Below are 23,237 nucleotides of genomic sequence, written 5' to 3'. Positions count from 1 at the left end.
GCCCCAGGGTGAGGGATGGGTGGCCCAGACACAAAGCTGGAGCAAACAGGACGGAGGCAGGGCTGTATGAGGCATGCAGGTGCCGTTACGTCCTGTATCACTGATGCTCAGAGCCAGATGGCCCTCTTCTCTGCAGTATCATGTTACTACAGAATTAGCTGACCTAGTCACTTCAGTTCACAGAAACCCTCTGAGAACATAATCCACACTCGCCTTTAGAAAAGGGGGGTACGACAAAGATAACAGAGAAACTCAAGCATGATGCAAGTGGCATTAAGAGCCACAGGAACATCTACGCAGCAAAATGTATATAAAAAGTATAACTTTTTAGAAAAGCATAGATTTCTTCAAAAATTCTGTAACAGCTTAGCTACTGAGTTTCCTAAGAAACGGCAGAGCTGATCTCTGAATGTGAATATACATTTTAATTGTGTATTATTTTAACAGCCTACACAATAAGTAATCCACACTCAAAATGTAACAGTCTCTAAAAATGAATTTCAACACTGATTTATTTTGCAATTCTCCTGGGTCCCAACAACTGCTGTAAGGAACATTATACACCATTCGAAACACTATGAATTTGCCAAAACATAAACAACGAAACCTGGAAAAGCCAGTCTGTGGTCTGAGCCACAGCCCCACACAGTGCACCCCCAGACCTAACACGTCTATACTTGGAGGGGCCACAAGACTTGGCAGTCCCACGACTTTCATGGGCACTGAGCCAGACCCCCTTCTCTCACTGGGACAAGTCCAAGTGCCGCATGCTTGCCAGGGGGCCTCATCATTCCCTGCATGCGTAAATCCCTTGGTGGGGGGCTCCCCACAGCCTCGAGGTTAGGGGCGGGCTCCAAGCCCATCACGTCCCACCACGAGGACTGCCCGCCCCTGTTCCCTGGGCTCCCACTGCACGAAGCCCGGGGCCCGGGCCGCCTGGCACCTGCCCCCCTGCACGCCCTGCAGAGGAAGAGCCACGGCGAGGGCCCTGGCAGCCGCAGGCCCGGGGCCGACCTCCAGCCCCTCTGCCCTCCAGCTGCGCACTCACTCGGTCTGCTCCAAGGCTCCTCTGGTAAAATGAAGATAGCAACGAACTTCTTCATCAGTTTGTGGCGAGTTTTAAATGAACTAGAAACCCAAATGATGACTCATTTAACCCCAGCGTGTGTTCCCCATGGCGGCCCTGCCTCCCTCTCTGTGGCCCTGCCCTGGAATCCTTTGCGCACCAGAGGGGTGCTCTGGAGCCTGGGCACAGTGCCATTTCTCTAACTCCAGAGCCATGCACAAGGCTGGCTCTTAGAGAAGTGTCTACTGAACAAGTGTCAGTGGATAAAAAACCAAGGTTCGGGCGGGGTTGGGGGGCCAGCTACTGGCGGTGCCACGGCACTGGGCAAACGCCCCACTGTCAGGACGGCTGGGGCTTGGGGCCAAGCAGAAGATGCAAGTGGTCACAGTTGGGGTGGCTGAGGCCACAAACACCCGCCGGCCTTGCTGAGTCTGTGCTTGAGCTCTCTCCCTGGAAGGATGAGCACCTGCCTCCTGGGCTGGCACCCTCCCCGTCGTGGGGGGCAAAGGAGCCCACGGTGGTGAGACACCACAGGCCTGGTCTGACCCTGAACCCCACCCTCTCTCCCAGGACAGGTGGGCAGCCTCCACCAGCGAGGGGAAGGGGGTCACACGGCAGCCTGGGTAACGAAGGCCCCAGCTGCCCTGCTCCTAGGCAGCACAGGAATGGGTAAGTCCCAAGAAGGGAGAATTATTTAATACCAGACACAATTAAAAAGTTTGATCACATTTGTAACTCTTATTGGAAAAAAACTGATTAAATTTAATCAAGTTCTAAACAGCCTGAGTGTTCACTGGAAGGACTGATGCTGAAGCTGAAACTTCAATACTTTGGCCACCTAATGCGAAGAGTTGACTCATTGGAAAAGACCCTGATGCTGGGAGGGATTAGGGGCAGGAGGAGAAGGGAACAACAGAGGATGAGATGGCTGGATGGCATCACCGACTCGATGGACATGGGTGTGGGTTGACTCCGGGAGTTGGTGATGGACAGGGAGGCCTGGCATGCTGCGATTCATGGGGTCACAGAGTCGGACACGACTGAGCGACCGAACTGAACTGAACTGAAACAGCTAAAGCCCTTGGGATCAGGAAGGGAGAATTCTTTAATATCAAATACAATTAGTAAAAATTTGATCACATTTGTAACTCTTATCGGGAAAAAACTGATTAAATTTAATCAAGTTCTAAAGCCCAGCCGTCTCAACTCTCCCATGTGCGCATACAAGCTGTAAGAAAAAAGTTGAAGTCACCCACGTTCTGAAGACAGAGTTAAATAGCAGGTCCTTAGCATGCAAGTTAAAACAAAGCTTTCCAATTTCAAAGCCTTAATAATGGGCATTTATGCAAGGCTCATAAACGGATGCTGCACCCCATATTTCTGTGTCTTTGTATCTTGTATACCTTTTGCAACTTCTTTGAATCTTTCTGAGCATTGTCTCCGAGCGGTACTTTTCCAAATAACTTCCATCCCAGGTCATTTTGTTTGTCAAGTCTTGCATTCTGTTTCCTAGCAAGCAAATTCCTGTAATAAGAAAATGAAAGAGTTAGGGCACTGCTGGATACTTACAGAGACACTCGGACCGCTGAATCCCTCTAGTGAAAACAGGCAGACTTCCCTCTGAGAGATCAATGTGCTGAATCAGACTTTAATTCTGCAGACTTGATTTTCATGTGGACACGGAATTATGAAGCAGGTGAAAAGCTCTTGAACCACAACAAGTAAGCTTTTTGTAGTTCAATGAAAATATGTACAAGTTCTATCATCGAGAGTAAGGATATGCATTACAGCGTAACAAAGCATATCCGGAAAAAGTGAGCTTTGAAGTCAGACCAAACTGCACTGAAACCCTGGCTCAGTCACTCACTAGCTGTGTGACTCTGATCTGTACATTAACCTCTCTGAGACTCAGTTTCCTTATGTTTAACAAGGGTCACTATATGAATTAAAGTTACAGGTACATGATCAGTGCTCAAAGGATAACCGCTGCTTTAGTCCTGAACCTCTAAGTTAGTTTAAATTATCTATAAGGTAAATCTATATTATCTATTTATAAAGTCTCCATGTATCATAAAAAGAAAGCCACTCATGAGACAGCCACATGATCTTCTCTCACAACAACATGTAAACAAACCCAAATAACACAAATAAATTCTCAATGGTGCTACAAAATAAACTGTTTTGGAACGCACTGTATTGGTTCATTCATTGAAAATGAATGGTTTCTGGGTCTCACTGGAAAGTTTAAGATAAGCATGAAGCATCTTGTGCGCTAGAAAGAAGGTGCTCAAAGAAATACTGCGACAGGTTTAACAAAAACAGTACCCGGCTTGAGAGGGCTCTTGCTGACTGAATCTGGAATGTAATCATCAAGATACATAATGAGAACAAGGGATTATAACCCACCCAATAAAAAAAGAAATCCATGAGCCCAAATGGATATGGATACAAACAGGAAAATGAATCCACGAGTGAAGGTGGAACGAAAATTCTTAGAATGCCCCAGATAAGTATTCTTTCCTGAGAAATCCTACTGACAGAGGAGCCTGGCGGGCTACAGTCCCAGGGTCGCAGAGTCGCACATGACTTAGCAACAGCAGCAGTAAGCAGAGAAAGCCTGATGGGCTTACGGATTAGCCAGTGGATGCTAAAACTGGTAGGTGGAAGCTGGAAGAAGAAAAGCATCGTTACACAGTTTGAAACCATCTCCCACAAATTACTAGTTAATTACAAAGACAAAATTAATTAACTTCACAGTGGAGACACCTCACTAGCCAAGTGATCACAGTGGGCATCCTCACCGTCAGGATGGAGAGCGCAGGTCACCTCCTCTGATGCTGAGAACACCACACCAGGTTGATCGTAGTTGCCAAAAAATGCATCACCTGAATATCACCGTGAGGAAACACAAACACACCGAAACAGAGGGACAGCCGATGAAACAATACATCTGACTCTGAAAATGGCAGTGTCCCAGGTGGACAAAAAACACTGCCTATCATTTTGGTAAACAAAGAATGTTGCCTCCCACCCAGCCATCAGCCACTGTAGCCATCTCTAACGGTGCACCCTGAGGGGGGAGGGGGTTCAAGATGCAGAAAGCCAGGATACTGGCCCCATGTAGTAATGACGTATTTCAAAGGACTGATGTCAGTCAGCCCAGACTGCTGCGTCCTCCCATACACAGAAGAGCTCTACAGTCACAAGTGCGAGCTGGCTGTTTTTTGTGATTAGCAGTCATGTTTTGATGTTCCACTACGTTGTTTTTTGTTTTTGTTTTCTTCCGCAAAAACTCCTCTATACCCAGGTTCCTTGCTTATCTCTCTGGAACAGTCCATCAGAGCTATCAGAGAGGCTGCCTTCCCAGGCTTAGTTCTCAGTAAGGCCACCTAATAAAACAGAATTCTCAGCTTTTAGGTGCTGCATTTTTCTCAGCTGACAAAGAAAAAAGAACTGTTCCAGATTAAAAGGAGGCTAAGGAGACCTGGGGGCTTCCCAGGTGGTGCTAGTGGTAAAGAACCACCTGCCAGTGCAGTTCACGTGAGAGACACGGGTGCTGCCCCTGGGTGGGCAGATCCCCTGGAGGAGGGCACGGCAACCCATGCCGGTGTTCTTGCCTCGATTATCCCACGGACAGAGGAGCGTGGTGGGGTACAGTCTACAGGGTTGCGAAGAATCTGACAGGACGTGAAGTGACTCAGCACAGCACACACACACAGAGACCTGACAATTAAAGGCAGGAGGAGGAGGAGGTGATAGAGGATGAGATGGACTCAATGAACATGAGTGTGATTAAACTCCAGGAGACACTGAAGGACAGGGAAGCCTGGAGTGCTGCAGTCCATAGGGTCGCAAAGAAACAGACACAACTCAGCAACTGAACAGCAACAGCAGCAGGTGGACCCTGGACCACAGGCCAAAAAGGTATAAAGAAGACTACCGGGACAGCTGGCGCAATGTGAACACAGATGACAGAACAGAATAGCCCTGGGGTAATATTACATTTCCTGGTCTTGCTAACTGCTATGGTTACAGAAGAGAGTGCCCTTCTGGTATACTTTACGTTGGATCATACAGAAAGCAAGAGAATTTGATAAAAACATCTGCTTCATTGACTATGCTAAAGCCTTTGACTCTGTGGATCACAGCAAACTGTGGAAAATTCTTAAAGAGATGGGAATACCAGACCACCTTACCTGCCTCCTAAGAAACCTGTATGCAGGTCAAGAAGCAATAGCTAGAATCTTACATGGAACAATGAACTGGTTCCAAATTGGGAAAGAAATACAACAAGGCTGTACATTGTCACCTTGCTTATTTAACTTGTATGCAGAGTACATCATGCGAAATGCTGGGCTGGATGAAGCACAAGCTGGAATCAAGATTGCTGGGAAAAATCTCAATAACCTCAGATATGCAGATGACACCACTCTAATGGCACAAAGTGAAGAAGAACTAAAGAGCCTCTTGATGAAGGTGAAAGGAGAATGAAAAAGCTGGCTTAAAACTCCACATTCAAAAAAAAATGAGATCATGGCATCTGGTCCCATCACTTCATGGCAAATAGATGGGGAAACTGGAAGCAGTGACTGACTTTATTTTCTTGGGCTCCAAAATCATTGCAGACGGTGACTGCGGCCATGAAATTAAAAAGACGCTTGCTCCTTAGAAGAAAAGCTATGACAAATCTAAACAGTATATTAAAAAGCAGAGATATTACTTTGCCGACAAAGGTCCATACAGTCAAAGCAATGGTTTTTCCAGTAGTCATGTATGGATGTGAGAGTTGGATCATAAAGAAGGCTGAGGGCCGAAGAACTGATGTTTTTGAACTGTGGTGTTGGAGAAGACTCTTGAGTCCCTTGGACTGCAAGGAGATCAAACCAGTCAATCCTAAGGAAATCAACCCTGATTATTCATTGGAAAGATTGATGTTGAAGCTGATGCTCCAAAATTCTGGCCAACTGATACGAAGAACTGACTCATTGGAAAAGACCCTGATGCTGAAAAAGATTGAGGGCAGGAGAAGAGGACAACAGAGGATGAAATGGTTGGATGGCATCACCAACTCAATGGACATGAGTCTGAGACGCTCCAGGAAATAGTGAAGGACAGGGAAGCCTGGCGTGCTGCAGTCCATGGGGTCGCAAAGCGTCGATATGATTGAGCGACCGAACAACAACAAAGGGGCGTATCTCCAACAGCCTCTTCTAATGCTTCCCCGAAATTCGCATGCACTTATGTAGAGCAGATGCCTTGTTCACAGAATGAATAAAGCAACAGAAATGAAAGGTAAACAACTAGTGAATTGGGGCAAAGGATATATGGATGTTCCTTATACTTTTCTTGCAAAGTCTCTCTGAATTTAAAACTATATCCCCCAAATGTTACAAAAACTTTCAAAAAAGGTTCTTTGTACTCTTCCTTACTTTTCTCTTCTGGTTTATAATGGAACCTATTCAGAAGTTGGTTTCATATCCCCAAGGCAATGTCTATTTATCTTTGTAAGAAATGAAGTTTGAGGTGTCTCCAGGCCCAGCCTGTTTGATAATCCAGGCCCACATTTAAAACCACGCCGAATCCTTTGGCACCCAGGAGGGTTCTAAGAATCTGGGCATTCAGAGCTTGGGTTCTAAGGGCTTACATTTTGCTAAAGAGAGGAGGTGCCTCTGGGGAAGAGAACTGGGTGCCAAGGGACAAAGGTGAGGAAATCAAAGGCACCCGGAAAGGAGAGGGCCAGGGACGAGAGGCCCGCCTTCCCAAGGACCCTGACCGGACTGCAGGGACGGGAGTCGCTAAGGGTGTGGGGGGTAACAGCAGAGAACCACTCAGAGGCCACTGGACACCGGGAAACGTAAAGGAACTGTGGGCTTTGTGACCCGGGCGGCTGAGTGTCAATCGCGGTGCTAGGCACTGAAGACGGCTGACAGGAAGTGAACCAAGAGCAACAGAAACCTTGGTTTCTCTGTCCACTGCTAAGGCTACATACTGTCCACACAGAGTGCAGATAAAGCTTATCAAAACTCAAAGTGGTGGGACACCTCCCTGGCGGTCCAGAGGTTACAACTCTGCACTTTCAGTGCTGGGGCATGGGTTCCATCCCTGGTTGGGGAACAAAGATCCCACATGCCACCTGGAGAGGCCAAAAACAAAAAAAAATCAGAGTTGCAAAATTATTTTCAGCATAAGAGCTTAGGCTATACATTACAGGCCATGATTTTTGAAGGGTCTGTAAACTGGATCTTTGGATGTATTATTTTTTGTGATGCTGAGGTCACCACAAGTACCCAGGAGCTCCGAGCAGAAAGGACTCCCTCCGAGCTTCAGCTGCGTGTCACCTGCAGCTCCGGCGCCGGCGCGGGGAGCAGGGAGCCCAGCCAGCTCCCGCCCTCTGCTGCCCTTTCAGGTCACGGTCACGGGGAGACTGGCGTGGAGCTGGCTGCTGGGCCCAGGAGCCAGGTGGAGCCAAGGGCGCACCTCTGCCCATCACAGGACCCACTCCGGGGGCCAGGGGCAGGGCAAGCCCCCAGGCCAACCTGTGCCTTCAGCCCCTGTGCTGCGGTCCTAACATGGGGCTGAGAGACGCCCTCGGAGACGCCCACACGTGGGGCTGCTCCTGCCAGTCCAACAGGGCCTGGAAGGAAGACGTGTCTGGATCCCTGGGGGTGTCCCCAGGCGAGCTCTGTGACCATGGTGTAGCCCATGCCTGGGTCCCAGAGGCTGAGAGCGTGCACGTGCCACTGGAAAAGGCAGTGATCCTTCCACCACGTGTGTCCTCAAGGGGACAAGTACATGAGAGGAGGGGGCAGGCTGGGGCCCAGCCAAGGCCAGGGGGAGCCGGCCACCTCCAAGGGTGGGGCCCACAGACGGGCCCCCATGCAGGCTCAAGGCGACAGAGACAATCTGGACAAATCGGAGCTCAGGACTGAGGATGAGACAGAGGAAACCTCTGAGCAGGGGAGGGGCCCCCAGGGCCTCCTGGAAGGGGGGGCTGGCAGTCAGGGGAGGGGTGGCTGAGCAGGACACGCAGCCTGCCTCCCAAGGGAGGCCGCCAGCAGGGGTGATGAGGGCTCGAGGCGGCGAGGAGGACCGGCCGCCCCAGGGAAGGGCCCTGGGCGGGAGGGCAGAAGCCCCGCTGCAGGGAATCGAGCGCGTCCTCTGCCGGCAGCACCGGGACCTCCGCTGCTGGCCTCCCGGCAGTCTCTGACTGCAGAGCAGAAACAGCACAGAAACGGAGGGGACGCGTCCCTGCACTGAAGGGAACGACACCACCAGGGCTGACAGGGACCCAGGGCTGCGCCGTCTCCAGTCCACAGGGCGCGACGACGGTCTCCGTGACAAGACTGTCCACAGCCTCCCAGGACCCTGGACGCCGAGTCCCGCGCCGCCTACCCGCACACGCAGGTGCACCAGCATGGGCCCCTGCACACACACACACTCAACACACCACACACACTCAAGACATCACACACACATACTACACACGCACACACAACCAACACACCACACACACGCACCCCTTACCCCACACACACACAACACACACCACACACACACCCAACACACCACACACACTCAACACACCACACACACACACCACACACGCACACACAACCAACACACCACACACACGCACCCCTTACCACACACACACACAACACACAACACACACACACACAACACACCACACACACTCAACACACCACACACGCACACACAACCAACACACCACACACACACACCCAACTTACCACACACACAACACACACCCAACACACCACACACACTCAACACACCACACACACTCAACACACCACACACCAACACACCACACACACTCAACATACCACACACACACTCAACACACCACACACACACACACCCAACTTACCACACACACACAACACACACCACACCACACACACTCAACACACACCACACACACAACACACCCAACATACCACACACACTCCCAACACACCACACACACACACCACACACCACACATGCACACACAACCAACACACCACACACACACACCCAACTTACCACACACACAACACACACACACCACACACACACACCCAACACACCACACACACTCAACACACCACACACACTCAACACACCACACACACTCAACATACCACACACACACTCAACACACCACACACACTCAACACACCACACACACTCAACATACCACACACACACTCAACACACCACACACACACACCCAACTTACTACACACACACAACACACACCACACACACCACACCACACACACTCAACACACCACACACACACTCAACACACCCAACACACCACACACACACCCAACACACCACACACACTCAACACACCACACACACACAACACACCCCCAAAACACCACACACACACACCCAACTTACCACACACACACACACACCACACACACTCAACACACCACACACACACTCAACACACCACACACCACACACACTCACCACACACCCAACACACCACACACACACACCCAACACACCACACACACTCAACACACCACACACACTCAACATACCCAACACACCACACACACACCCCCCAACGTACCACACACACACACACTCAAGACACCACACAAACACAGCCAACACAACATAACACATACACACCCAACACACCACACACACCCAACACACCACACACACCCAACACACCACACACACTCAACACACCCAAGACCACACACACACACCCCCAAGACACCACACACACTCAAGACACCACACACACTCAACACACCCAACATATACTCAACACACCCAACACACACCACACCACACACACAACACATACACAACACACCACACACATACACACACACCCAACATACCCAACAGACACAGTCTGACACACACACGTGGTGGGCACAACCTAACTCCCCCGAGCCCCCCCCTCAAGGTTGGAGGGCGAGGGCTGTGGGCATGGTGGCTCTGGGGACACACCTGAAGACCCTAGGAGACCCTGGGGAGAGAGGACTCGCCTGCCCCGAGGCCGGCTGTGGCGTGGGGGCCTCAGCAGCGCTGCCCCCGGAGGCGGGGGGCTGGGGGTGCTGCTCCGTACCCCCAGGGCTTCAGTCCCGCGGCTGGTGCTGCTGCGGGCCTCCACCGCGCTGCGCGGCAGGGAGAGGCAGCCTTCCGTGCTCAGAGACCGCCAGGCTCTCCTCCTCAACTCTGGCCTCGCCCCACTGCCCCTCCGCCCCGGGGCTTCCAGGGCCGGTCACCCCACCTGTGCCTCAGCAGTCCCTCAGGCGCAGCTCCAAGACCCTCGAGCCCTGGGCCCCCGCTGAACTCCAACAGCCATCCCTCCCAGAGCCCAGGGCCCTCTCTGGAGAGCGCAGGTGGACCTGCCGGCCCCTACCAGACCCCTTCCACAACTCCCCTGGGCTCGTGGCACACGCACACTGGCTGTTCCCTCCACCGGCTCAGATAGTAGAGTCCGCCTGCAAGGCAGGGAACCCAGGTTCGATCCCTGGATCAGGAAGATCCCCTGGAGAAGGAAATGGCTACCCACTGCAGTACGCTTGTCTGGGAAATCCCATGGACAGCGGAGCACAGCATCGGGTCGCAAGGGTCGGACACGACTTGCCAACTAAACCCCCCACCCTCAAAGCGCTCATGATGGAGCCAGGAGGGTCGGCCTCATGGGGAGGCGCTGGGACTCATGGGCTGCACACAGGACCTGCACGTGCATGGGCCCCAGAAAGTCCACGGGGGACCAAGCAGGCAGCCACGGTCCCCCGGCTCCACCCGCCTCTCCAAGCCAGCACTCTGCCCCCGGAGGTGGGCGTCAAGGCCGGCAGCTGAGGGAAGGTGACCCGGGGGTGCGGGCCCCACCAGAGGCCTATGGCTGACGCACGTCAGGTCCACTTTCCAATAAAGCTGAAGAGCTTCAGGAAACACACCTTAGAGTCTGTCAACAGGTGAGCCACATCCAGCTACAAGGGAAGAGCATCACCCTCAAAGCATCACCCTTGCCCCTGAGGGGGCAAGAAGGCCAAAGGCAAGAAAAAGGAGCAGGGGTCTCCCGCAGCATTTATCCATGGCTGGCAAAACATTCATTCTTGTCTCAATAGGCACAACTGAGAGGACAAGATACAGGACACCAACGGCCAAGTCCCGCTGGCAATAATGGTGTGCACAGACTCAGGAGACAAGCTTATGGTTGCGGGAGGAGGGGATGGGCATGTGCACTCTGCTGTATTTAAAATGGATCGCCAACAAGGACCCACTGTAAGCACAGGGAACTCTGCTCCACGTGGCAGCCTGGATGGGAAGGGAGTTCCGGGAGAATGGATACCTGCTTATGTGTGGCTGTCCCTTAGCTGTTCATCTGAAACTATCACGACATAGTTAACTGGCTATACCCCAATACAAAGTAAGATGTTCTTAAAAAACATAAACCAGTATGTCAAGTCTGCTAGGTCCCCCGTGAGGCTGGACGCACAGGCCCGGCAGATGCCAGGCCACGAGAGATCAGCACCGTCAGACGCAGCAACGAGGCCGCTCACTGACATTTACCTAGGACGGGCTGGACCTGTGGGACCCCAGTCCTCACCAGGAGAGGTCAGGCCGGAGCCCGCACAGATTCAGGCACAGCTTTCCCTTTCTCGGCCTCCTCTACACTCTGAATCACCGGGGTCCTCACGGTCGAAGGTTCGTCCAGCGGCCCCTGTCGGCAGGAGGCACAGGGGAGGCCAACATCCGAAGCAGCAAAAGGCAGCCACGTGGGCGTGGGGAAATGACACCCCGAGGCCTGACGGCCCTCCCCTTCTGACAAGACGTGTGGCCCTGCGCTGGGGCCACCCGCCACACACGTGGCCACTGAGCACTAGGAGTGTGCACAGGATCACGCACACTGAGACAATACACTGGCTAAGAAACACCTTCTTTCAAGTGTCCCAGAAAGACTGAAGTGAACCAAGGGCTCGTGATCTATGCGTACGCAGCCTTAAAGGGTCAGGGGGCACTTTCTGAAAGACGGTGAAGTGTCCATTCTTAAAGAAAAAAAAGCAAGGTACATCACAGATCATCGTAAGGCACGCCGCGTCAATGCCTGCATGTGCACCCGCCTGACACGCACAGCCCAGCCCTAGAAGACACGACCGACCAGCGTGGCCACTGCTTCCGGGACGGGCTGCTGGGGGCAAAAGGCACAGGGCAGAACGGGAAGTTTTCATCACATACTCTCCTGGGCTCTTTGAATTCTGAGCCGTGCAAATGCATCGCCTATTGAAAAAAGTTAAAAAGAAATAAGAAAGTCGCTGCTAAACGAGAACTCCTGCCAATAAAAAAATGAACAGCTTCTGCACTGTTCTCACCCCATCCTTCAAATCAGAAAGCCCTCATCCAACTCCAGAGAGTGGCTGGTTTCTCTCCATGCAGCTAGCAGCATTACGCACTGAGTTCACGGAGCACCTGCTGTATTAGGCGGAAGTGTCTGAAGCAAAAAAGCTGAAGAGAAAATGTTTCGTGGCCGCGCGACTGATATACAAACAAAAAGCCTCTTGGAAGAGAGGGCTGAAAATAGATGTTTATTCAGGTACTTAAGCAGATCACTGTGCCTTTTGCGCCTTTAGAGCAGGTCCTGAGAGGACCCTCAAGCAGTGCAGCCTGGAGGGCCGCACCTGGAAGGGGACGGGTCCCTAAGCTTCAGAGGCCAAGCCAGCGAGCCAGAAACAGTGATGGTGTCCAAGAAAAATGGCCTCAGAGCGAGGTAAGTCCCTGAGGCCGCCCACTGGGGGCTCACAGCCAGGCCAGAGCCGGCACTCAGGTGGAGGCTGCCCCGCGATACGAAAGAAGCCTGGCTGCCTGCTGCCCTGCAGAGGCACACAGAGCCAGCGAGCAGTCACCAGGGCGCGGCAGGCATGTTCCGGTCCCACCTCCACGCTTTTCCCACCAGAGCCCAGAAGCTGCAAGGGCGTGGGGTAGGGAGGAGCGTAAAAGATGAAAAGGCGGAGACAGAGACCAAGGACCAGGCCGCACCGGGCCTGGCTCCTGCGCGAGTGCAAGCCCGAGCTGAGCGGGGCCTCCAGGGCCTCACCCCTCACCCCTCCTCCCGCCACCCATCTGCAAGGGCAGAGCAACATCTGGGGAGCCTCGAAGGTCATACACTTTGGGGCATGCTCTTCAAGGGGAAAAAAAAAAAACTAATTAGGAACACAAAGTCGTCCTGACTCATCTGAAAAGACTTTGATGCTGGGAGGGATTGGGGGCAGGAGGAGAAGGGGACAACAGAGGATGAGATGGCTGGATGGCATCACGGACTCGATGGACGTGAGTCTGAGTGAACTCCGGGAGCTGGTAATGGACAGGGAGGCCTGGCGTGCTGCGGTTCATGGGGTCGCAGAGAATCAGACAAGACTGAGCGACTGAACTGAAGTGAACTGAGTCCCTCAATGGCACCCCACTCCAGTACTCTTGCCTGGAAACTCCCATGGATGGAGGATCCTGGTGGGCTGCAGTCCATGAGGTCGCAAAGAGTCAGACACGACTGAGTGACTGAACTGAACTGGAGAGGTCCTGACGTCAGGCGTCCCTAACACGTCACAAACCCAGCTTTATATGCTTCTGAACCCTGGGAAGAGGGACACAGCAGCCACTCGAGCTCACAGGTCACCAAACTCCGGCACAATCCAACATCCCACGTCTCTGCTTTTAGCTGAGTGATTACAGAGCCAAGGACCAATACAAAGGTTGCAAGGCTATCTTCACAGGTGGTGAGGCTGAGGCTGTTACCTTCACCTCCACCCCCCCCCCCCCCGAGTTAACTTTCCCGAGTTACTGAAGACAAAAGAAGGCAATTTGAGGAGCAAGCAAGAATGCTCGCTGACAAGAGGCCTGCGAGCCGCTCAACCTGGGTCCCTGGCCTCGCGGGTGTCAACGTGCCGCGTGTGAGCTGAGCCACAGGCGGGCACGAGGATACATTCCTAGATGCTATCACTGCGGCTGTGTTTGTCTTCGTCACCAGCAGGCAGAGTCCGTGAGCACGAACACAGTCTCTTCCATTTACTGTGATGCCTCCAGTGTCTAGAACGGTTCCTGGCCTACAAGAAAAGACTCAAACTCATCAAACGTGTGCTTTTACAGGGAATTTTCATAATATCGGAGAGTTACTCCTGTCCATTTAAAACCAAGCAGCCAGGACTGGGAGAGGGCGAGGAGTCCTGCCCAGGGAGAGACGGAATGAGGCTGTCCCGGAGGGTGGAGAAGGGCTGGGACGGGAGGACAGTCCTCGCCAACCCGGTGGAGCAGGTTCCACAAGCCACCCACGCTCCCCAGGGTTTCTCAGAACTTCTCAGAGTCTTGAGAAATAGACCTCCGATGTCTTCCTCTTTTGAGAGGCTGTACGTTTGAACTCCTGGCTGTGATTCAGTAATTACTTGGGGGTTCCCGCTCTCTCACTCCTGTCTCAGTGACAAACTGCTGGTGACTTCTGATTCCACAGCAACCGGAAACCAGCAGAAACAGGCAGTGTTCGGCTCCCCCAAGGACTGCCTGGCCTAGCTGGGTATCTCCTTCAGCGTCTCCTGAGTAACAGATCACCTGTCAGGCTCCGGCAGCAGGCACTTCTCCTGCATTTTATGTGTGAAACAACGCTACGGGAACGGTGCCATCGTTACTACAATACAGACAGCATAACCTCACACAGGCTCAGTGAGGTCAAAAATTCACTTGAGAGACATCTAAACCCTGACACTCATCAACGGCAGAGAAGGGGAGAAGCTCCACGGACTCCTCAGAAGTCCACCTCCATGTGTTTCTTCCAGATTCCCACCCCTCCACGACTGACACGCTCCGCAGCTACACAGACGCACACTGGGCCTCGGCTCTGCTCTGAAAGCATGAGGGGAAGAGGCTGGCCCACTTCAACCGTCAGAGAGACACCAAGGGAAAGCCGCAGTCTCCAGAGCAAACCTCCCGTGTGATCAGATTCTAGCTACCTTGTGGGTAAAAGGAAGTAAGGGAGACACCGAGGTCTTATGGCCACAAGCACTGTGACTCAAATTCCTAGTTCCACACACAGTTAAAAGTACCCAGCAGTCCCTCTCCTCTCTCAAAAATGTTACCCAAGCAGCAGCTGATGCTAAACATTTAATCCACTAAAAACAGTGCTAACCCTCGGGATGAGGGGTGAGGGGCGGGGGACAGTGAGCACGGATATAAAATCGGGCCCTTGAGCTCCTGGTACACCCAGCAGACCCCCGCTGATCACCCCCATGTTAAACTGAGGAACAGCCGAGGAAACAAGTCTGCCCCATGCAGGCTTGAGGGGGGATCTAACCCACGTTAAAAGCTATCTAACATGGGAGGAACGCGCTCCAGTTAGGTCTGCAACTACAGAAGCAAGAAAGGCAAGATCGCAACCACCAACCTGTCCATCAACAGCAACGCAGGGGAGACGGCCATCACATCTCCGGGAAGCGCCTGGCTCTGAGGGGCTAGCCACAAGAGTGCGCACCTCCCCCGGGAACATTCCTGCCCGGCCCAAGCTGCAGTCCCGAGCAGCACCACAGGCGCCCTTCAGAGCCCACTCCATGCAGTCTGGAAGGCTAAGGAAGGCTGGGCGGAGCGGCCCGGCTGGAAAGGCCAGGCGGTGGGGGTGTGCTGGGCTCTGACTCCTAGCCAGTCCCCAGGAGGCTGGGTGTGGGCAGTCTGGGAGGAAGGCTGATCGACCAGGTTTCCAGGGCCCCATACAGACCCACTCGTGCAGCTCAGTGCCCAGCAGAGACCCAGAGCCACAGCACAGCAGGACAGGCTCAGCTGACCCCAAAACCCACAGGCGCTGAGGACTGAGAAGGCAGGCAAAGTGCACCTTGGAACAACTGAGCACCTCCTCTGGGCCAGACACTGCACTCTGTGCAGAAGCAACCAGGTTTTCTGGTGAGTCACAAACACGGTCACTAAATCTCTGTCCGAACACTTGCCTTAGAACCATCACTAGGGGACTGTCCCTCCATGACTTCAAATAGTGCTAAAGCTTTTTTAAGGGACAAGATCTAATTAGCAACTTCAAGGTCTATAGAACTGATCTCTTCTAAAGCCACAAGATATCATGGGTTGGCTGGCCCTTGGGGCAGGCATCATTCAGTCATTTGTCAACAATCAGCCCACGGTAAGACAATCCTCCAGGCGCCCAGCTAGGGTTCACTTGCTACTGATCAGCCCCATCATCCATGCCCATCTGGCACATGTCTGTACATCTGATTACACAAAAGCCATCTGACTGGAGACAGCAGGTGGACATCTCTGGCAAGAGGAGCTGGTGAGGAACAGAGGGAAAACTTACTTTATGTTACAAAGTACTGTACTGACGCTTCATTTTTTAAAAAAATCAAACCTTTGCAACTAAAAAGAAAAGATAGTCAAGCATGGGCGGTAAGGGTACAGTGCGGCCCTCAGCACACGTCTGTCCCAGGCCCTGGGACCAGGGAGTAAGACGGACACGACTCCCACCCCAGGGCAGCGGACGCTAACGCGCACACTCTACAAAGCCGGGGACCCCAGAGTGGGAAGCTGGACCAGAGGCAGCGGCACCTACCTGGGAGCTGGCTAGAAATACAAATCTTAACCCCATCCAGACCTACTGGGTCAGGAACTCGGGCGCGGCCCAGCAAGCTCTGTTTAACAGGTCCCCCAGGTGGCTCGGATGCGGCTAAGGCTTGAGAAGCACTGTTCTGACTACACTTACACGCTTCGAACAATTCCTGCTCTCCGACTTAGCACCTGGTCAAATCCCTCACTACTCTAGGAGCCAGACTGACATGCTTCCATCTGTAGCCCAGGGTGAGGACAGGGCAGCCATTCACAACGTGAACGGAAGAGATTCACTCTAAGAATCCGCAAAGCCACCGTAGGAGACTCACAAAGAGCTCACTTGAAGAGACTCCTCACAAAACCGCTGGAAGAGATTAGTCCAAGCCCCCCAGTGACAGCCTGCGTTCCGGCTTCATCTGCAGTCTGTCAGGAGGTGCGTTCCCAGCTTCGTCTGCAGCCTCTTCCTCGGGAGGCGCTGTGCTCTCTCCGCTCCAGAACACTCGTGTTTCTGTGGTCCTTTCAAGTTCTTCCTCAACCTGCAGTATTCATGTTTTATAATCATTCCTCAGCAAAAGAAATGCTTCCAGAAATAGCCACAATTTTAAAACTCACAGAGAAAACTCAGGTCCAGATGGTCTCACTGGTGAATTCTTCTAAACATTTAAGAAAGAAACCTTCACAAACTCTTCCAGAGAACAAACCTTTTAGACCCCCCAGCCCCACCACAGCAAATTTATTAGGTCACTCAACTGTGACCTAATATACGTCTGATTCACCAAGAAAAACAGGACTTTCTGATGACCCTGGGAGGGTTATCTGACATGGGTTAGTATGTACATGTATACATGTTAAATTCCCATGAAGGCTTTCTATTATTTTTAAAAATTCATATACAATAGAACAAACTTTGTGGTGTGCAGGTCTCCAAGTTTTAACACACTGGTCAGTTCATTTAACCACCAGGGGAAAATCTTACAGAAAGTCTTTGAGAAAACAGAAACAAAAACATTCATCAACCTATTTTATAAGCTCACCATCATCTTCACACCGAAATTGGACAGAGAGCATTGTAAGAAAGGAAAGTTATAGGCTATACTCTTATGAACAGAGGCAGAAAAAAATGTCAAATATATATATTAGCAAATCAAATCCAACCACAGATATAAAGGATGATCTATCAAGAACAGTTGAGATTATTCTAAGGAAGCCAAGTTAGTTTACTTAACACTAGAAAAATAGGTTATTCACCACATTCAGAAAATAAAGGCTAAAACGCATCATCAATAGATGTGGGGAAAAAAGCATTTGATAAATGCAACACACTCATGATTTTTTAAATAATAAAACTATGAATAAAAGCTAACAATTTTTATCAGATTCCTTAAAATCTGATTTTTAAAAAGTACTTATTACTATAAAGTAAGGCATCTAATAAAACACATCTTATTGCAAAAATCACACTTAGTGGGGAAATGGTGAAAGCTTTCCCAGAGACCAGCACCATACAAGGCTCTCTGCCAGCATTACTTCAATTTAACCTGTATGGGAGATCCTGGTCATGCAATAACAAGAAAGTAAATAAAAAGTGTAAGAATTGGAAAGAAACAAACCCCATCCACAGACAGCATGATATTCTACAGAGAAAAAGCAAAAGAAACCACAGATAAACTGTAAGAACTGAACTGAGCAAGATTCTGGGAGTCAAGGTCTACACATAAAAATTAACTCCGTTTCCAACTAACACTTTTAAAATAGCATTTTGAAAACCATCAAAAATAACAAGTATCTTGGAATAAATTTAATGAAACACAAAACCTCTACATAAAGAACTATAAAATACTGTGAAAAAAATTTTTAAAACTAAATAAATGAAAGGACATACCATATTCAGAGATTAGAAGTTTTCTACTATACAAGTCTTCTATAGTAAAAAATAACCAACAGAGTCAATGTAATCCCAAAGAAAATCAGAGCAGACTTTTTGTGGTAATTGCCAAACTGACTTTTAAAATTTACAGGGAAATGAGAATGACCTAGAATAACCAAAGCAGTGGTAAAGAAGAATGAAGTAGGAGGGCTTACTCTACAGATATCAAGACCTATGATACAGTAACAGTAACTAAGGGGATACAAGTGAGAGAAAAAACAGATGATGGAACATACACAGTCCCCTGACTTCTTTCAAAGGTTCAGTGGGATGGATGATCTTTACAATAAGTAAGGATTAACCGCTCACTACCTCACACTGTAACAGAAAATTAATCTAGTTGGTAAAGGCAAAACAAAGTCTCTAGAAGATAACGTGCATGCATGCTAAGTCGCTTCAGTTGTGTTCGACCCAAGGATCAAACCTGTGTCTCTCAGGTCTCCTGCATTGACAAGCAGGCTCTCTACCACTAGCACCACCTGGACAGCCCAGAAGATAGCTCAGACTTCCTCAAACAGGACACAAAAGGCACTAACCATAAAAAGAAAAATTATATTAAGCAGAATTCATCACCATGAAGAACTTTTGTTAGTTAATAAAGCAAACTTTTAAAACATTCAGTTCAGTTCAGTCGCTCAGTCGTGTCTGACTCTTTGCGACCCCATGAATCGCAGCATGCCAGGCCTCCCTGTCCATCACCAACTCCCAGAGTTCACGCAAACTCACGTCCATCAAGTCCGTGATGCCATCTAGCCATCTTATCCTCTGTCGTCCCCTTTTCCTCCTGCCCCCAATCCCTCCCAGCATCAAAGTCTTTTCCAATGAGTCAACTCTTCTCATGAGGTGGCCAAAGTACTGGAATTACAGCTTTAGCATCATTCCTTCCAAAGAACACCCAGGGCTGATCTCCTTTAGAATGGACTGGTTGGATCTCCTTGCAGTCCAGGGGACTCACAAGAGTCTTCTCGAACACCACAGTTCAAAAGCGACAATTCTTTGGCGCTCAGCCTTCTTCACAGTCCAACTCTCACATCCATACATGACCACAGGAAAAACCATAGCCTTGACTAGACAGACCTTAGTCGGCAAAGTAATGTCTCTGCTTTTGAATATACTATCTAGGTTGGTCATAACTTTTCTTCCAAGGAGTAAGCGTCTTTTAATTTCATGGCTGCAATCACCATCTGCAGTGATTTTGGAGCCCAAAAAAATAAAGTCTGACACTGTTTCCACTGTTTCTCCATCTATTTCCCATGAAGTGATGGGACCAAATGCCATGATCTTCATTTTCTGAATGTTGAGCTTTAAGCCAACTTTTTCACTCTCCTCTTTCACTTTCATCAAGAGGCTTTTTAGGTCCTCTTCACTTTCTGCCATAAGGGTGGTGCCATCTGCATATCTGAGGTTGTCGATATTTCTCCCGGCAATCTTGATTACAGTTTGTGTTTCTTCCAGTCCAGCGTGTCTCATGATGTACTCTGCATAGAAGTTAAAGAAGCAGGGTGACAATATACAGCCTTGACGTACTCTTTTTCCTATTTGGAACCAGTCTGTTGTTCCATGTCCAGTTCCAACTGTTGCTTCCTGACCTGTATACAGGTTTCTCAAGAGGCAGGTCAGGTGGTCTGGTATTCCCATCTCTTTCAGAATTTTCCACAGTTTATTGTGATCCACACAAAGGCTTTGGCATAGTCAGTAAAGCAGAAATAGATGTTTCTCTGGAACTCTCTTGCTTTTTCCATGATCCAGAGGATGTTGGCAATTTGATCTGTGGTTCCTCTGCCTTTTCTAAAACCAGCTTGAACATCTGAAGTTCACGGTTCACATATTGCTGAAGTCTGGCTTGGAGAATTTTGAGCATTACTTTACTAGTGTGTGAGATGAGTGCAATTGTGCGGTAGTTTGAGCATTCTTCGGCACTGTCTTTCTTTGGGATTGGAATGAAAACTGACTTTTTCCAGTCCTGTGGCCACTGCTGAGTTTTCCAAATTTGCTGGCATATTGAGTGCAGCACTTCCACAGCATCATCTTTCAGGATTTGAAATAGCTCAACTGGAATTCCATTACCTCCACTAGCATTGTTCGTAGTGATGCTTTCTAAGGCCCATTTGACTTCACATTCCAGGATGTCTGGTTCTAGGTGAGTAATCACACCATCATGATTATCCGAGTCGTGAAGATCTTTTTTGGACAGTTCTTCTGTGTATTCTTGCCACCTCTTTTTAATATCTTCTGCTTCTGTTACGTCCATACCATTTTTGTCCTTTATCGAGCCCATCTTTGCATGAAATGTTCCCTCAGTATCTCTAATTTTCTTGAAGAGATCTCTAGTCTTTCCCATTCTGTTGTTTTCCTCTATTTCTTTGCATGGATCGCTGAGGAAGGCTTTCTTATCCCTTCTTGTTATTCTCTGGAACTCTGCATTCAGATACTTATATCTTTCCTTTTCTCCTTTGCTTCTCGCTTCTCTTCTTTTCACAGCTATTTGTAAGGCCTCCCCAGACAGCCATTTTGCTTTTTTGCATTTCTTTTCCATGGGGATGGTCTTGATCCCTGTCTCCTGTACAATGTCACAAACCTCAGTCCATAGTTCATCAGACACTCTATCTATCAGATCTAGGCCCTTAAATCTATTTCTCACTTCACTGTATAATCATAAGGGATTCGATTGAGGTCATACCTGAACGGTCTTCTAGTGGTTTTCCCTACTTTCCTCAATTTGAGTCTGAATTTGGCCATAAGGAGCTCATGATGTGAGCCACAGTCAGCCCCTGGTCTTGTTTTTGCTGACTGTATAGAGCTCCTCCATCTTTGGCTGCAAAGAATATAATCAAAAAGATATGGGCTTCCCTCATGGCTCAGCTGGTAGAGAATCCGCCTGCAATACAGGAGACCCAGGTTCAAATCCTGCACTGGGACGATCCCTGGAGAAGGAAATGGCAACCCACTCCAGTATTCCTGCCTGGAGAATCCCATGGACAGAGGAGCCGGGCAGGCTATAGTCCATGGGGTCGCAAGAGTTGGCCACCACTTAGTGACTAAACCACCACCACCAGAAGATATTGCAATACATAACTCTCACAAAGGACTCTCATCCTGAATACAGACAGTACACCTACAAACCAGTTAAGACAAACCTCCACAGGCAAGCCACAAAGGGAGATTCTCAAACAATCAGCAAGATATGAAAAAGTGCATCGAACCACGAGTCATCAGAGAAATGTAAATGAAATCAAATATCCCTATCCTATCACCAGAACGGCAAAAAGGGGAAGAAAAGCCAGGAAACTGACACCACCAAGTCTGGGAGAGGAAGGAGCCGTGTGCACACGCCTCTGCACATTCTGGGACAACCGCCCCGGAAGACCAGCCAGCCGCGTCCACGAAAGCAGGCCCAGCGAGTCCACCTGAGGTTTACGTGCACAGAGAGACACTACTACCAGCGTTCTTCCCAGTGGTCACGAGCGGAGCAAGCGAAACATCCACCCACAGGAGAACGCAAAGGGACGGGTCTACCTGTACCCCTGAAAACCCCCCAGAAAGAAAGAATGGATCCTGCTGCCACAGAGGAAGCACCTGCGTGAGCCGCAGACAAGACTGAGCAAAGAAAGCCAGAGAACAGAGTATACGCTGTGTGACGCCATACACCTAAAGTTCAAAACGAGCGGAGCACGTCTATGGTGACAGAAGTCCGAACAGTGGTGGCCCCCAGGGAGCGAGGTCCTGACCGAGAAGGGGTGTGACTCTGCAGGGGCACACGAGTGGGTGCTCACTCTGTCCCCACTCGGCAAACACGAGTCAGCTCCAAGCGCGCTCCTCTGGAGCCTCTGGGCTGATGGAGCCCCTTTCCGCCAAGTCCCTCCCTGTGCCCCCAGAGCACTCACACTGACTGTGACCGAGGGCTGGGGGCTATGTTTCAGTTATTTACGCGCCACTGCTTTCATGCACTGGAGAAGGCAATGGCAACCCACTCCAGTGTTCTTGCCTGGAGAATCCCAGGGACGGGGGAGCCTGGTGGGCTGCCGTCTATGGAGTCACAGAGTCGGACACAACTGAAGCGACTTAGCAACAGCAGCAGCAGCCCACTACATACAGGGGAACCTTACTTGGTCTTTGTACCTCCAAGGCCTGGCATAAGACCTGCTGGATTTGCTGCATTAACAGGTAATTCATTAACTAACCCTGAAACTGCACTACCGCCTCAGAGCCTCCCACTGATAAGTCAGAGAGCAAAACAAAACCCTGTGTTATCCTGGGCCACAACCTCCTTGAAATCTCCTTCAAACACTCCCACCATTTAAATACAGGAAGGAAAGATTAAAGAGAGATGTCTTCTCTAACATTAGCTTAGGTTTTTAAGAAGAAAGAGAAGACACAGTGAAAATGCCTACATAATGTAGTACAGAACACTGCTAAGGGAAAAAACACACAGTTTTATACTTAATCTCTGTCTGGATACCAAAGAACAGAGGGAGAACGGAGCTGCTCGTTAGCAACAGGCTGCAAGCATCATGAATCGTGAGTGGTCTGAGGACCACAATGGTGGCTGAGGAAAGGGACGAAACGGCCACACTCTTTCCATGTTAGGGATTCTGACAGGTAAGATCCGAATCCCTGATCATACACAGATTCAGCATCAGGCAGAGCTGGGCTCGCATCCCA

General features: G+C 50.2%; 1 protein-coding gene across 1 annotated transcript in view; it reads right to left on the bottom strand.

Annotated features, from left to right (window-relative positions):
• TBC1D14 (TBC1 domain family member 14) overlaps positions 1 to 23,237 on the bottom strand; it is a 105,356-nt gene that overhangs the window by 61,930 nt on the left and 20,189 nt on the right. Inside the window, exon 2 of the mRNA XM_068974778.1 lies at positions 2,470 to 2,590. Within this exon, the coding sequence (XP_068830879.1) occupies positions 2,470 to 2,590 (121 nt within the window). The remainder of the gene's footprint in view (positions 1 to 2,469; positions 2,591 to 23,237) is intronic.

Source organism: Capricornis sumatraensis, chromosome 7 (genome assembly GCF_032405125.1).
Source record: "Capricornis sumatraensis isolate serow.1 chromosome 7, serow.2, whole genome shotgun sequence".
In the NCBI taxonomy this organism is placed as follows: domain Eukaryota; kingdom Metazoa; phylum Chordata; class Mammalia; order Artiodactyla; family Bovidae; genus Capricornis; species Capricornis sumatraensis.
The sequence above is the reverse complement of the archived record's forward strand: the minus strand, read 5'-3'. Positions and strand labels throughout refer to the sequence as shown.